The sequence below is a fragment of the Rhea americana genome, unplaced genomic scaffold (genome assembly GCF_003343005.1).
Source record: "Rhea americana isolate MKP2758 unplaced genomic scaffold, rheAme1 scaffold_49, whole genome shotgun sequence".
Classification (NCBI taxonomy): Eukaryota; Metazoa; Chordata; class Aves; order Rheiformes; family Rheidae; genus Rhea; species Rhea americana.
Genome location: NW_028186634.1, coordinates 1,762,748 through 1,778,340, shown reverse-complemented (window position 1 = coordinate 1,778,340; position 15,593 = coordinate 1,762,748). Strand labels below are relative to the sequence as shown.

Genomic DNA, 15,593 nt, shown 5'->3' with positions numbered 1-15,593 from the left:
CCCCGCGGGGCGGCGCGGCCCTCCGGGAGCTGGCGGGCGGCGGCGAAACGCAGCACGGCCCCGCCGCCGGCTCCCGCAGCGCCGGACGCGACGGGCCCCCCGGGCTGCTCGGTGCAGTAGGTGTGAACGCTTCCCGAGCAACGTCTGTCGCGTCGGAAGTTACCAGTAGCGGGTTGCTCCTCGAGAGCAAGGGGCAAACCTGATTGCAGACAGCGGGTGTGGGGATTATCTAGAGAGAAGATGCCCCACATCAATCCTTGTGCTATGCTTTCTGCATAAAAATTCTGCAAGGTTAATAGAATAAAATATAAGGGCWTTTTTTCCGTGTACAAAACGTAACTTTAGTATTGAAAGCTACTTMTATCAGTTTATGTTGCTTGAATACTCTAAGTTAAAATACTGTATTAAAAGGGTTGAAGCCTAAAAACTTGCTGGCAGATACATGTACAACACTGCCTTAAAACATCCCACTACCACCAATCGTAACTTCTGCTTGAGTACTTAATGCCGCTAGCCCTGTTGTGCCAGTTCTTGCCTCTAGGGATATGCTTGAAAGCCCTGCGAGGATGTAGCCAATACGATGGTCAGCAGTATGGAGGTCTTGCCTGATCGTACATATGCCTCAGATGCAGAGGCTGAGCTACTGCATAGTATCAGAGAGGTGGACCAAAATCCACCTCTGTGGATTTCAGYGTTAGAAACTGAAATCACACATGCATGTGCTGTTTATAGCATAGYTTTCATATCAGATGACCACTATTATTTTTTATTTGGCTGATATGCTAGCATGGTTTGAAGTCTTTCTCTTTGAAGTGGCATGAAACAAAGAAAATGGAACCAGCTTTGGGGGTGTGGGAAGGGTAAAGAACATCTCGTGGTTGGGATTTCTTTTTCCAAGTAATTCAATAAAAGCTAAAATGAAGTGAGTTTCATCAGTAGACCACAGTTGTTAGCTATTAAAACTTACTGTCTTACAGTTGGTTGTCAAGGTTTGACAGCAGACCTTTTCTGTTCGAGATTTCCAGAATGTTGGCAGAGCTGTCAGTGCACCCTAAAGCTCCAAAACAAACTGCATTTTCTTTTAGAAAGAACATACTGGCCGCCTTGTTATTGGAGACCACAGATCAACCTCTCACTTCAGGACAGGTCAGTTTATCCAATAGCTGATACAGAGTTGGAAACCAAACGCTTATKTTCGAACATCTCAGTACTTTGAGCTTCATAGATATTGCAGGGAAGCATTTGAAATTTTTTGGCTGAGGCTGAAAGCAGGTCAGGCTGTATACTTGTAAAAGTTCCTAATTTCTCTTGTTAGACTATTCACAAACAGGCATCTCTAACTGCTTTTACTTGCCTTCCAGGTTCAGCAAGTACTTCTTGCAGTCAGCTAAACTTGTGTACAAATGCTTTGCAAATTAGGGCCTATGCCTCCTCAGTTTTATTCTGCTAATGAGCTAAGAAAGTAGTATTTTATTGCTGTTGGTACCTAGGAGTGTTACATCTTCATTGTTGCCAAGTAGCTATCCAAACCTCTTAAYRTCAGTGTGCATGAGAAAGAACAAGRCCAATTTCTGCACAACCACCACCCTGCCCCTAATCCTCCTCTTGATTACTTACTGAATCAGTAAAGATCTCTGCCTTACAGCAACCAGGTAAAAGAGAAAAAAATATCTGCAAAGTTACCTTGGCAAGCAGCAGTAAGTTGATGTCATATAACATAACATATGACCATGATAACTGATTTCTTATCAAGTTTGCTCAGGTAGTAAGTCAAAGTACACTAAATTCAAACTGAGCCTTGACTATTTGATAGAAGCTTTGATAAAGCTGTAGAGAACAGTAACTGTCAGCATTCCAGAAAATGKCTTTCCCCAATATGCTCCACTAATAACTTTTCAGCTGGGGAGGAAAAAAAAAGAAACACCAGAGCAAAACCCCAAAGGAAGCCTGAGCATCAGTTCCTGGTTCTGTTAGCTGCTAAGTGACTCAGAAACACTTCCCTGTACCTGAGTTTTCTAGAAAGGAGATGATGTTTCCTCTAGCGAGTCATAAATATTCCGTATTGCTCTGTTACTAGCAAGAAGTTCAGATGCTGCTTCTTCAGCAGCAGAATACCAGAACGTTTATTTTCTTAACACTTCTCCTTCCMTTTTCTAACATGTTTTTATCCTTCTACAGTAACACACAGCTCTAATTTCCATTGAGCAAACATAAATTTGCAATACAAGCTTTTCATTTTACAAAGGTACAAATTAAAAGTTAGTCTTGTAAGTCCAGTGGGGGAAGTGTGGGTTCCTACCTTTGAGAAGGCCAGGGAAGTCTCAACTGTTGAATTAAGTAGCAATAAAGGGCCTGTAAAATTAGCTGATGCTGTGTTAATTAGACATGAAAATTAATTTTCCTGCTAATTCCTAAAGATGGACAAAAGTAAAGAGCTGTAGCTACTGTTCCTGAAAATTCATGATGGGTGAAATAGTCCCAGATACAGCTTTAAAAGAAAGAGTGTCAGTATTGTCTTGACATCTGCTGCTAATTGTGGTTTAGAGTGTGTGGTATACAGTCAAGGTCAGAAGCTTTTTTTTTTTTTTCTTTTTTTTTCTTCTTTTTTCCCTGTTACATGTTGCAGTGTTGGTAGGAAGTATAGAAAAGTCCTAATACTTCTGTTTGCCTTGTTTAGCAGAGAATATACCAGACATAGTACATCTGGCTGAATGTGTCAGGTCTTAGTAACTTATTGTCCTGTCCTTGTATCAAAGCAGTTTTACAGGCAGTSTCATCAAGTGTGCAAGTAAATCAGGTGGTTTGTATATAATTACAGTAGTCACTTCAGTAGTTTCTAAGCAGGCTAAATTTAAACTCTTTCACATATATAGTGATAAACTTTGAAAGCCTGGTGTCTTTGTGTAATTGGATATCTTTGTTAATTTGAATGAACCATAACCAAAGTACACTGGACACGCAGGGGAAGAAGACAAGAAAATGAATGAAGAACTAGAGTCTCAGTACCAACAAAGCATGGACAGCACGATGTCTGGACGAAACCGGCGCCACTGTGGACTTGGTTTCAGTGAGGTAGTAAGCTGTTTATTTCCTTAACAATTTGTCTCTTGCTTCACTAGGATAAGATGATACGTGGTTTAAATGTCTTAATGACCATGAATAGTAGCAAACTTAGGCAATTAAGGTTAAAGGACAAACCTGTTGTTGCATTCACTYGATCCTTATTTGTGTACATTGTGGTAGCTATTTAAATGCCCTGAAATGACTGCTGTTTCTCATTGTTCAGAGAAGAGAGATGACATGCTTAATGCTCCGTAGCAGTCAAGACAGATTAGGACAGAAAGTGACTAATCTATTAAATCAGGGTGTTGCCAGGGGATACGTTGTCACGGGGTGCTAATTAATTTGTTTTAGCTTCTTGTTGCTGTGATGCATATACCTCTCTATACCCACTTACTTACTTTTCAGGACAATAGAGGGGGACAGGCAAGGGAAGCTAGCTGTACAAAGAGCTGAAGTTCTTCAGTGAGTTGACACCTGACTGGTCCTGTAGTTACATGGTATTCTAGACGGATAAGTGGGAAGAGAAGTATGAGGGGAAAACAACAGAGTAAGGTTCTTGGGAAGCTACTTTATCTGCAAAGGGAAAGGTGCAGTAATGAATTTTTTGCTAACCGTCCACACTAATTACTGCATAAAACATTCAGCTAATGTTTCCAGACTGAGTAAAAAAAGCCTGAGCAGTGCTGGGAACTTGTAGTATTATGAACACAGAGGCTTTGTTCTTCAGGGGCACGTACAAAAATCCATTTCAGGGCCGTCCTTGTTAGCAGGGACATCATTGGATGACTTCAGCATTCCAAATGTTGCATTGTAATGCTGTGTGATAAACTTATTTTCCAAGATTAGTCACGAATATTTTTTTTTTTTTTTTGAAGATCTGGCACTTAGTTTCCATATGTTTCACTTTGTGACAAATACTCAAGCGACATGTCATGTATCATGTCCAAAGTAAAGAATTACTGAACTGATGGATTCTGAAACTTCTCAAATTAATTTAATGGTGTCTTCAGTATTTCTCTTGCAACTGAATGAAGAGATGCTGTATGAATCCATGGATGTTATGTCTGGTACTATTAATCACTCCAGTGGAGTTGATTTCTGTCGTAAACACTGATCTTTGACACAAATTACTAACACAACATCCCACTTAATATTAAAATGAAAGGAGCCATTAAGCAAGACATTCTCACTGGACACTAAAAAAGAAAGAGGGAGTTGCCAGGAAATAATGGTTTATCTATTTCATAATCTGAATTTCTAGTTTCAGGAAGGTGAAGAACAAGACGAGGCAGCTGGAGACTCCTCTGAACACGAGAGTTCAGAGGACTCTGAAAGTGGCTCTGACTCGGAGCAAGAGGAATCTGCAGAAGAGCTACAAGCTGCTGAAAAACATGAGGAAGCTGAGGGTCCAGAAAACAAAAAAGAAGCGAAAAGCAATTATAAAATGATGTTTGTTAAAGCCAGTGGTTCATAACTGCAGATGTAACAGCTTTGTATTTGAAGTACAGTAAGCCTAATTGTTACAGTGCAAAGTGGAGGACTGCTACAGCACAGATCTTTRTATTATGATTTTAAAAAGAACCTGTTAGATGACAAAAAGTAGTATTTGCTTTCAGTTGCCATGGATAACATTTTTATGGGCACGGTGWTATTCCTGTTTTTTTGTAAAGTGTATAAAGTACTGGATGAAGAAATAAATTCTTTCTGTTCCTGCCCTATCTCTACGATGTTATCTAAACTATCCCTCCTCTTATTCCATTTTAGATCTTGTTAGTGGTTTCTTTAATGACTACCCTGGTCTTGAATTTTTAAATATAAGGTTACATGTTAATTACTGGATGTTGTATTAGTTATAAAATACCAGTAGCGGCTCTATTGTGTTGTACTGCAGCTTTAAACACTGATTTTGTCTATAGATGCTAGTCTTGACAGGGCTAAAAACAGAAATTGCTCAGCTGGTGATGATCCTAATCGCTGTATTCATCTGAAGTCCTACAGCAGTTGTATGGGAAAGGAGGTTTTAGAAATACATAATACAACAGAAGGCTCTAGTTGCTTTTTTGAGTTTATTTTAGTACAAAGAGGGATAAGAACTGTGCACTGAGTGTAAACTGTAGCTCTTAATACTTTTCACTAGAAAAGAGTGATTTTTGAATTACTGGCTCTTGGTTGCAGCACTGAGTTGTTGTAATAACTTCTGAAGAAACTAGTTTTCTTTGACAGAAAAATCTACTTTGATAAAGATATRCAAATCATTTAGCTTTTTAAAAAGCTAAGATACAGAGTTAAGTATACAAGCCATTCTTCCTTTCCTTTCCACCTATGCACCAGTTGGATGTCTGGAATGAATTACTAACAAAGGTTCCACTGCTCAAGTGAAGTTTATATGCTTAAAAAGTCAGGAGTTCTGATAACGCCTTCCAGTAAGGATTAAATATGTTCAGTTCTTCCACAAATTTATAGGTTATCATTATCGTAAAGAAAYTAGTAAAGTATCAAAACTTTTTAGACTGCTGCTTCTTAGTGCAGACAGATCAATTGCTTCTCCTTGCTGAGAAGACAGAACGTAGTATCTGTACCTCAAGTACAACCTCATTCTTCCACAACAGTGTTTTAAGAAGCATTATGGACACGTGTGGGGAATCTTCCATTTCTGTCTACAATTTATGATATGCAGATAACATTTGCAAGTCAGCTTACATGAAAGCAGCAGTATGTACTCTCAGTGTAGAGACTTACTGAATGTAAACACTGCAGCATCAGTTATGGGGGGGGGAGGGACTTGAAGTTAGTTACATTTTGGAAAAAGTAGTAGTAGAATCATTTTAAATAAAATCTGTAGATTTTGATTAAGGTAATCTGCTCTTCTATATTTACATTTAATATATTTTTTTTTCAAAATAATTAAGCTGGTTTTCTTTAAGGACCCACCTTATAGGAGACACTGAAGTTTAGTCATTTTGTACTTGTATGGATTTTTTTGTTTTCCTAGTATTCCAGACCTCTAATACATAKATTAAAAAAAAAATTGTATTGCTCTTGTGTGAACTGAGGAAAGGAAACATCAGCATGGTTTACAAAAGCTACTCTACCTCCAGAAAAATGAAGCTATTACTTAAAAGCATAAAAGCTGAAGAATAGATAGTCATTCAAAAAACAGGYTTTGGATTCCTCTTAAGTCAGTTTGAGAGTACTTGTTTTGTAGACAACAGTTTTGGTAAAAGCCTTTCATACTTTCAAGCTGTGGCTTTAGCTAAGGCCTGAAATAAGGGTGATGTGAAATCTGAGGAAGACCATAGTAAGTACAAGAATTCCTCTGTTATCACTAAATATTTGGCTTATTTATTTATTCTATTTTTTTTTAACTTTTAAAAACCTTTAAGATTTKTTTTAAACCTTACTGCAGAACAAGATTATCTGTCAAAAATACTAGTTCAAACCAGGCTTATTTCTTGAAGACAGAATAATGAGACAGCATCAACTTAGGTCAAGCTGCTCAGTCTCTTTCCCACTCTCTCATCCCCCCCCCCCAACTTTTATATTTTTAATTGGTGATAACAGTTGGGTGTGCAGGGGGGAGAAGTCAAGCTGATTAACTTTCCTAATGGACTGAAGTCAATTTTCCCCTGTTGATGAWCTAGTTACGCTTACATCAGGCTTTCACAGATACATTCTTTTAGACATGACTGATGGTTTATTATTTCCTAAAGTGGAATTACAAAATTAAAGGTCAGGTGGAAGAAGCTGTAATACACTGCCCTCTCCTCTGTCCCAGCAATGAAGGCAGTACTGCTCTTTCTTCAAAACCCCTTCTCCCCCCTCACAGCTGCTCTGACAGTCTCTGCATACAGCTGTCAACCTTCAGCGCACATCTAAATTGGGATACCCATTCCAAAAAGGTGATACAATCTGTCACTGTAGAAATACACTGGAACTGAGTGGGCCGTGCTGCCTTCCCACTAGCTCCTAAGGAAGGGCAAGTAAGAACCTCACTCGACGGCTTTGCTGCCCAATGCAGCCACCCTGGTAAGGCACAGGAAAAGCAGACCCACGTGGCAGTCGCTGCATGGGTCTCTTCCCCACAGCACAGGCTACCACAGTCAGCACCACAGGGGCCTCCACTGCTCCTCTCTGCCCTGGATTGAGCACAGCCTCTTGCCTTTGTAAAGGGATTTGGCCTTCAGTCTGAAATATAAATGAACAGACCATACTAGGATAAGTAGTAAACAAATTAAACCATTCTTGCAACAGTTTTTACCAAAAAAAAGTCAACATAGCATAACTTAATTCCCCTGAAGCACGACAATTAAGATTCTAAACTGCTGATGAGGTTTTGTGCAACTCATTTCTGATGCTGAACAAAGAATAATCTCAGAATAGGAAGAATTCTACGTAATCTATTTCTAGGTAACATTCAGAAATGTAATACCAAGATGTCAGTAACTGCAAAGTCATTAATGAAACTTCTCCATATATCCCAGAAAAGGCTATTTTAATTCAACAGAGATTCTGAAATTAATTCAGGAGTCAGTTTTAACAGTATTGGTATTATAGCTTCAGCATTAGTGGCATGGATAACAGCAGGATGACCTCATCTGTTACACTCAATTGGAGAGAGGGAACACAGGAAAACCAAGGCTGGTATCTCAGCTGATTCTGTAGTTAGTTCTCTGCTTTTTAGGTTGGCACGGAAGGAACTCCTGKAGGTAACAGCAGAAAACGTAAGCAGAGACTGAATCAGAAAGAGGGAAACTGCATTTGTTTTTTTTCAAACAAGATTTGGCCACTGAAACTCCTCAACTCAAAGACTAGCTTACTTCTATCTCGATAAGAAAGGTGGAAGTCTGCCCACATTTATTTCYACATGCCTTAAGAAAAAAAACTGATGCAAGTTAGATTTGTCAGGGAAAAACTATCATGTCTTGTGAGAGTTCTCACCCACTTCTAAACCCCCACTGAAATTTATCTTTACCTACACAAAGGTTAAACCATTATCAGCATTTGGCTTTGGAAGACAGAAAACACTTTACCRAGTAGAAAGCACATGGGTGCCTGTTCTCCTTGCATTTCCCTCTAGAACATTAAAGGAAGAGTACCACCACAACCCACACCACTCACAAGGTCCTGCAGAGACAAAAGAGGATGCTTCCATGCCAGGTAAAACGGGATCTGTTTCTTTCTCACCATGAGGTCTACAGGAATTCTCTGAGGCCAAGAAAACCCGATCTATAAGGTGCCCTGTAGCTTTATGCAACTGCTTTACAGTTTACTCTCCCTTTTTTTCCCTGAAGAGGAAGCTGACAACTTGATTCCTGAAAGCACAATTTATAGGCCAGCTTCAAAGCTATYGGTCTTTCTAAGGCTCTGGTTGGGGAATTCACATCAAAGATGACGCGCACATGTTGTTCTGATGTCAGAGCGGACGGCTGGTAGAAATCTCTGTAGATTTACTACAGTCCCCAGAACAAGGATTAAATTATGCACTGAAGCTGCCTCTATAAACTGCAGGAGACAAAGAGCGTAAGTRGCAGTGCAATAATCTCATAATCAAAGTCTGGCATTGTCATTTGCATTACTCTCTTGGAAGCTGTCAGGGGACTAAAAGAGAAGGGACACGTGTCAAGGTACATTCACTGATGAGAAAAGCGCAAGTTGGCTTTGTCTGTTTACTCTTAAGACTGACACCTCAACTACATTTTTCCTGGGGAAAAATATCTGAGTAGTACAACATTGTATAGCATCTCTGGTGATGGACAGCTAAAAGTTTCCTCAGCTTTTGCACAGCACTAAAGAAACAAAACACTGATTTAATCTAATTTAACTCATTTCTGATGTACAGTTGCAGGACAAGATCATACCAACAGTTCGTGCTATTATCTATCCCACTCCCTCACCATTTATGATGTCCAAAACTCAAAAAGATCTGGTTGAGGGGGAAAGAAAAAAGAAAAAACAGGATTAATGAAAAGTAACAGATGACAAGAGATGTTYTTATACCATTAGTCAAGTGATATAGGGCTCATCTAAATAAAACTTCCTTACTTTCAGCTTTTTCCCAACTGCCCATCCTGACCAGCAGTGAAATTTTATTAAACCATTCTCACAGCAGGTATGTCCCATCAGGGATTTTCAGCTTTCTTCCTATATCAAAAGAGGACTGTGCTCTTTTCAAATGTGGTAAATCAAACCACATTAAAGGCTGCAGAAAGTTTGACAATCTGAACTGGCTTCTTTTCACCCTCATATTTATTGCTAAAGTTGTAAAACACATAGGTGAAGTTTTCATCCTTAAATGGTTAGCACTGCATCTGCTTCTCTTCTCATTACAGACTCTAAAATCTAGTAGTTATGATCTGTGTGCAAGGATGCATAGTCACAAAACATGTCTTTTCAAAATGTAATAGCTTGTCCAAAAGTGATGCAGTCTTAACATAAGAAGCCAGTACTGGATTTAATAAAATATCTAATTTACTCAGTATTCAACTGATGGAGCCACTATCCAGACCCCAAATAAATGCGTGTGAAATMATTTACCAAATCATTTTTTTAACCAGATTCAGTGAAGAAAATTGAAGAGTCTTTAGGTTTATAAAAGGCTTCAAGGAAGCCAGAGCACACAGCTGCAATCGTAAGGTGTTCCCCTCTCTTTTCCCAGAGTCTCCAGGATTCATATATATCAGGCCTTGGTAACTGTGCAGGCCAACCACTTCTAATATCAGCCTCAGCAGCTRTCTCTCAACATCGGCTGATCCAACGTCTTAGCACCGAATGAAAAGGTAACAAGTTCAACACGTGTGTGCACACCCCACATGCACACACAGAGATGCACTGCACCTATCCGCTGGGCAGGGGACAAACTCCTGGTATTTGCCTCTGTTCCATACTGGAGGGAAAAGATGAGCCTCAAAGGCACAGTACGTATGGAAGAAGCACAGCAGGGACAGAGAAGAACTCTTCAGCATGAACTAAGCGGTTGGAAAAGCCATTAAGACAAGCAACATAAGATACAAACAGAATTAGCAATAACTTGTGTCAACTCTCTGCTCCAGAGTGGTAAAACTCACTGTAACAAAGCATTSCTAACGGTTTCATTTCACTAAGGTTGCATCTTGCATAACCCATCAATCAGGGCTTCCAAAAACCTCAAAATCTCCCCAATATCTCAAAAGATGAACTAGAAAACAACATTACAGCTTTTCTCAGCTGTGGCACTAGAGCCAAAATCCAGCCAGCCCCTCACAACACAGCAGAACTGAGGCAAGAGACTGGAGTGGGCCAGAATGCCAAGCCCTGCAAGTGCAAAWCACAGCTGCCAAGAGAGAAACATGCCATCAAGGCCAGCCTCTGACCCGGGAGGGCCACCTCTTCCACCTCGGGCTTTGGGGAAAGCCGTTTCACAGGGAAAAGGAGGGCTTTACTGATACTAGCCACTCTTAACGGAAATGCGGCTTAAAAGTACAGAGAAACACAGCAGCACGCAATGAAAAAGACGATTATTGCTGTACTCACAACACTGAGTCATCAATGATTTCTCCATCTGCTGTCACCATCAATACTTCTCTCGTTTATCCCATCCACAGAGTATTTTTTGTACTAGGACACAGGCTTCACATTCTCTCTTGCCAGGTATTCCAGCTCCTTGAATCTTTTTACAGCTATTTTATTTTAAACCACTAGGCTGTTTTCCACTCTCACCCTCAGCCTCTTACTTCTCTTGCTTGCTCCTGTTTGCAGACACGCATCTGCAACTATTTCCTAAAAACTCACCACTCACATTCATTTGCCTAATCCCTTCCATCCTTTGGTACTTTCTTATGCTACAGCTTCCAGTAAAAGGCTTCTCCTAGCAGACAAGAAGCAAATATCATTGTCCTTTAAGCTTATATAACAGTTTCATCAATAGCCGCTCAGTAAATGGTGTTCAAGTGCTTTAGGTTTTTTGTATAGAGGCTGTTGATTACCCCAAGGCAACAAGAAACACTTATGATAATGTAAGTAAATAACAAGTAAACAGTACACAAACACGCTATTCCACATGCAATACTTTCTGGTTTAATTTTGTTTTATATTTAGCAAAGTTTTTCTGTCATCTCCCAGTAATTTCATGGTAAGCTTTACAATTTTACCTTCCTGTTAGGATTATCTGTAGTTTAACATTCAAAGTATGGTTGTGGCACTGAATACATCAACAGACTTGTATTAAAAATGCTCTTTAAAATTCCAAAGCTTTGAACTAGAGAAATACCTCAAGAAGTTTTCATGGAAAGTTCATCTCAGTTGGTTCAATTCAGCTACAGTTAGATGCACCTTTTCAAATAATAGAAAAAAAATGTAACAGGGTCAGACTCAATCAATACAGTTGTTCAAACAGAATTTCAGGTACTGTGATGTGTGTACATTTTGTGCTCTTTCTTTGTACTGCTCCACTATGAAGAAAGGTTGCTTTTGCTAGTAGAGCAATAAAAGTCTTAGCCTTTTGAATACAGCCAAATAACCAACTAGAATGTTTACTAGGTGTGGAAAATACAGCAATTTTTCATGTCTACACAAGCAAACACTTTTAAATACCCAGACATAGATCAGAGGAGTAAAGCATCAGATCATGCCTTCTGTATCTTCCAAGTTTTGGGACTAAATAAATCTGGTCTTTCCTTTATATAACATCCAGAAGTTAATTGCTGTGACACTTAAGCCTCTCTGTAAAATTTCTTATCTCATATGACACAAATAAAAGATAATATACACATATTTGAAGATCTGGAAATCAGTTAAATAAATGGTGCAGGTGCAAAAATAACACTGTGAGCAGTAACAGCCTGCTGGGAGCGCTTTGCTTTCTCAAAACACCAACCCTTTCAAATGTTATAACATACCCGAGACCACTTCACTTGACCCTTGACAACTTTTTTGAAATAGCAGCACAGGTTTGGAAGCAACTTTCACAAGTTTTTAGTCTGCATTCCATTTTCCAGAATAGAATCTGCTAAATTAGTTGCTTTCTGAAAAATCTGATTTTTTTTCCAACCTTTTCAAAATAGTCTGGATGCCTCTAACTAACGCTGCTCTCCAGCTCTTCCAAATAGTCAGTTTTATACAGATATATGAAGATGAGCAACAGCTCTAYGGCTTGGCAGGATTTCCTAGCAGCCTATCAGGTAAATATAAATTCGGAATAAGATAATGGAAAAATAACAGGGGTTGGGGAGGAGAAGTGGGAAGGCTTCATGCAAGTTCAAAGAGATGAAAGCAGTGGTATAATATGAATATTAGGCTGTGGTTTCAGAAATTCATCTATGCAGTAAAATTTTAATAACCTTAATGCAACAAGCTCAAAACACCGATGTAAAAAGGGAGAATTCAGAGTCACATCACAAAACACTAATTAGAAAACAGTGCCTTCACAAGAAGAACTGCTAGTGCTTTCTAATATATTCCATTTCTTTTATTATGAAGAATCTCAAATATTTAAGTTGCTTAGCAGACAAAGGAAAAAAAATGCTACCTTCTGAGAGAAAACAAATTGAGCAATACTTTAGTCTTCTAGCACACACTTCCTTTTTCTAGTCTTCGTATCAGAGTAGTGTGTAACACCTACAAATCAACACTTTGATTACCAGAAACAGAACCAAAAAAGGAAATCAACCCAAACCAAACTCTTTATGCAAATGAAAATTAGCTGTAATTATTTAAAGACTACATCCAGGCCTGCAAAAAGATGGTCACTACAGAACAGGATTACGTATATTCAAGAAAAAGTTTTGGAAGAAAAAAAATCTTGTCAAAKATGGTATTCATTATGGACATAGATGCTTGATTTACCCCAGATCAAAATCTTTAAAAATGTTAGTTTCACTAAAAATATTAATGGTGTAGCTGTTTGGCACAAAATCCTATTTACTGCAGGCACGAGTAAACAGATTTTGCATGCATGACCTACAAGTTGATTGAAGGAAAGAAAATGAACATCTCTTGCACCTTGCAGAACAGAAGTGCCTGCAGCCCCTTCCTCTTCTCTCCCCGAGCAGCAGGTGGAGTTACTAGCCAATAGTGGAGGTAGTCCAGGAACCTGCTGAGGATGCTCTTCACACACCTACCACGGCCTCATCCTCTGCTGCCAGACTGCTTAGCAAAATTTGTGGAGCAAGAATGCAGTTGCATTGACCCAAAAAACTGTGGTGAAATGCTGTGTGTTTCCAGCCTTGTATGTCAGAGAAACAAGACAAGCATTTCATAAGCAGCTCAATTTTGAATTCCTGCTTCGTGCCTCTCAAGGTCAAATACTAAACTCTCAAGTTCACAGAGTCAATATTGAGCCACAGAAATACTTACTACTACTTTTTTTTTTGTTTGTTTGTTTGTTTCATTGGTTTTCCACATTTAGTTCTACATACTAAGCTTCAGAAGAATTAAACACTTCCACTGGCTGACATCAAACTCATGTCATTTGAGGGAAAYGTCATAGTGCAATTACTAGCAGCTGGTGCTACTGAAATCTGGTCTAGTGGTCGACTGCCAAGTATCTCTTTGGTAAATACCATATTCATACATACTGCACGTGTTACTGTGTGATGCCTCCAGCTTTAGAAGGTGAGAAATAACATTTTTTTTTTCTCAAAATGAAAGTTACTTTTGGTACTTCATTTTGCCAGAAACTAAATGGACAGGAACATGCCAGATGAACAGATGCATCTACAAGACAGTAAGGATAGTATTGTAGCAGTATTTAGGACAACTGCGAAAAATCTCTCTGTTTAAGAATAAAGATAGATTTCATCAAATGCCATGACATACTTAAATAAATAAATAAATTGGTGTACAGGAAACTTGATCCAATTCCTACTGAAACCAGTGCAGAACTCAGGAACCTCAATGGGATTTGAATCAAAAGAGCAAAATGCTAGACCACCACAAACAATTCAGGAATTTTAAACTATGGATGCTAATTAGAGAACAGACAAGACAGAGACAAAAGGAGGCAGTTATGTTAATATTTTAATCTGTACATATACCATTTTCCAACTGTTACATTTTATTTAAATTATTGTTTTCTTGCAAAATATTTATTTTCAAAACTTTTTATAAAGGCAAAAATAAATCATTCTTTTGGCAAAGGTTTCAAAGTTGATACTGGCAGTGTTGAGGTAAAATAGATTGCATTAGCTAAGTACATACTTTTAAGGATATTTCTGAGTATAGTGTTAATATAATGATTTGTCTTACAGTCCAAAACTTGAAAGTCAATCAATTTCAAGTGTTTTGTAACTATTACTTGAATACAGCAAACAAACATGTTAGTGGTTTCCCAAAATACTGCAGAAGTATTTCTCAGCCATTCTTATTCACAGCTGAACTCAACTAACAATTACATAATATTGGGCAATTTCTGGCATTCAATGTGTATACAGTTTTTCAAGTAAAGGAATCACAACAATTCATTTAATCTCATTTTCTCCATATGTAACCACCTTACTCTTTGCCCTATACATAAGAAAAACACTGAATTTGAAAGTTTGGCAAAGTTGAGCACCACTGAATCTACACACAAAATTAGCAGGTGCCACATTACATTAGCTTTGCTGTTTCCAGATAAATACTAATTAATACATCATATTTTATTATTTATTGAAAAAAATCAGGAGAAAAATACATATTTATTAGTAAAATGACATATTCTATTAAATCTTATTGCTTACTTCACATATTTTCTTTTTCTTCCACATCTCAATGTATGAAAAAATATAATTTGTTAGCTGTTTGTTATTGAGTGGACAGCTTTATTGTCAAGAGCAACATAACATACTGTATGTTGATAACGGCAAGTTAATCATATGGGATCAAAACAGAAACTGGAGTTAAAACTGAGTATCATCATGCCTTTTTTAGACAATTTCAGCTATACAGTGTTTAGCAACATTTAGAAACCCACGCTAGAAGTTCCTTGCAATGTATTGTTTAACAGGCAAAAGAGTGAAAACATCCATTCCAAAACCCTCTTTCAGCGAACCTCTCAACTGAGTTAGCTTTACCCATATGCTATGAATGTGCTTCTAGGATTGTTCAATTTACATTTATTCATTCAYGGAACTTTATATTGTACGTTTAAGCCTGAGGGGGAAGTAACAGCATCTTGTAACATTTATGTAAGTAGTTTCTCTTAAAACAAATTCAGCCCTTGATTAAAAAAGTTCTAAAATATATTCTGTTCTAAAAATACATTGTCAGTATCTTACAGTTTGTTAAAAGTGCCATTTATTCATATAAAAAGTCTGAACTAAATAGAAGTCAAAATAAATTGATTTGCAATTTGCTCAGTTTTCATAGAAAATCCCCCTATTATTCTCAGAATATATTTTCAAAAGAACACGTGGTCAGCTGGTGAGTATCTTCACAGAAAGCTGGTTATGAACTTTTCTTTCTTCCACGTAGTGTCACTATGTGAGTTTTGCTTTGAGTCTTATGTCAATGCTCAGTTACTGCTTTGGCTAGTACGGAGTAAAATAAAATGAGGTTAAAAATTAAAGTGAGAATAC

General features: G+C 38.2%; 2 protein-coding genes across 2 annotated transcripts in view; one reads left to right on the top strand and one right to left on the bottom strand.

Annotated features, from left to right (window-relative positions):
• Window positions 1–994: 994 nt before the first annotated feature.
• CUNH11orf58 (chromosome unknown C11orf58 homolog) lies at window positions 995–5,107 on the top strand. Its single transcript, XM_085317146.1, has 3 exons — window positions 995–1,146; window positions 2,963–3,072; window positions 4,325–5,107. The coding sequence occupies exons 2-3, from the start codon at window positions 2,980–2,982 to the stop codon at window positions 4,535–4,537; spliced, it is 306 nt and encodes a 101-aa protein (XP_085173272.1). The 5' UTR covers window positions 995–1,146; window positions 2,963–2,979; the 3' UTR covers window positions 4,538–5,107.
• Window positions 5,108–14,037: 8,930 nt separating this feature from the next.
• PLEKHA7 (pleckstrin homology domain containing A7) overlaps window positions 14,038–15,593 on the bottom strand; it is a 150,922-nt gene continuing 149,366 nt past the window's right edge. Inside the window, exon 29 of the mRNA XM_085317145.1 lies at window positions 14,038–15,545. The gene's annotated coding sequence lies outside the window, so the exon portion shown is untranslated. The remainder of the gene's footprint in view (window positions 15,546–15,593) is intronic.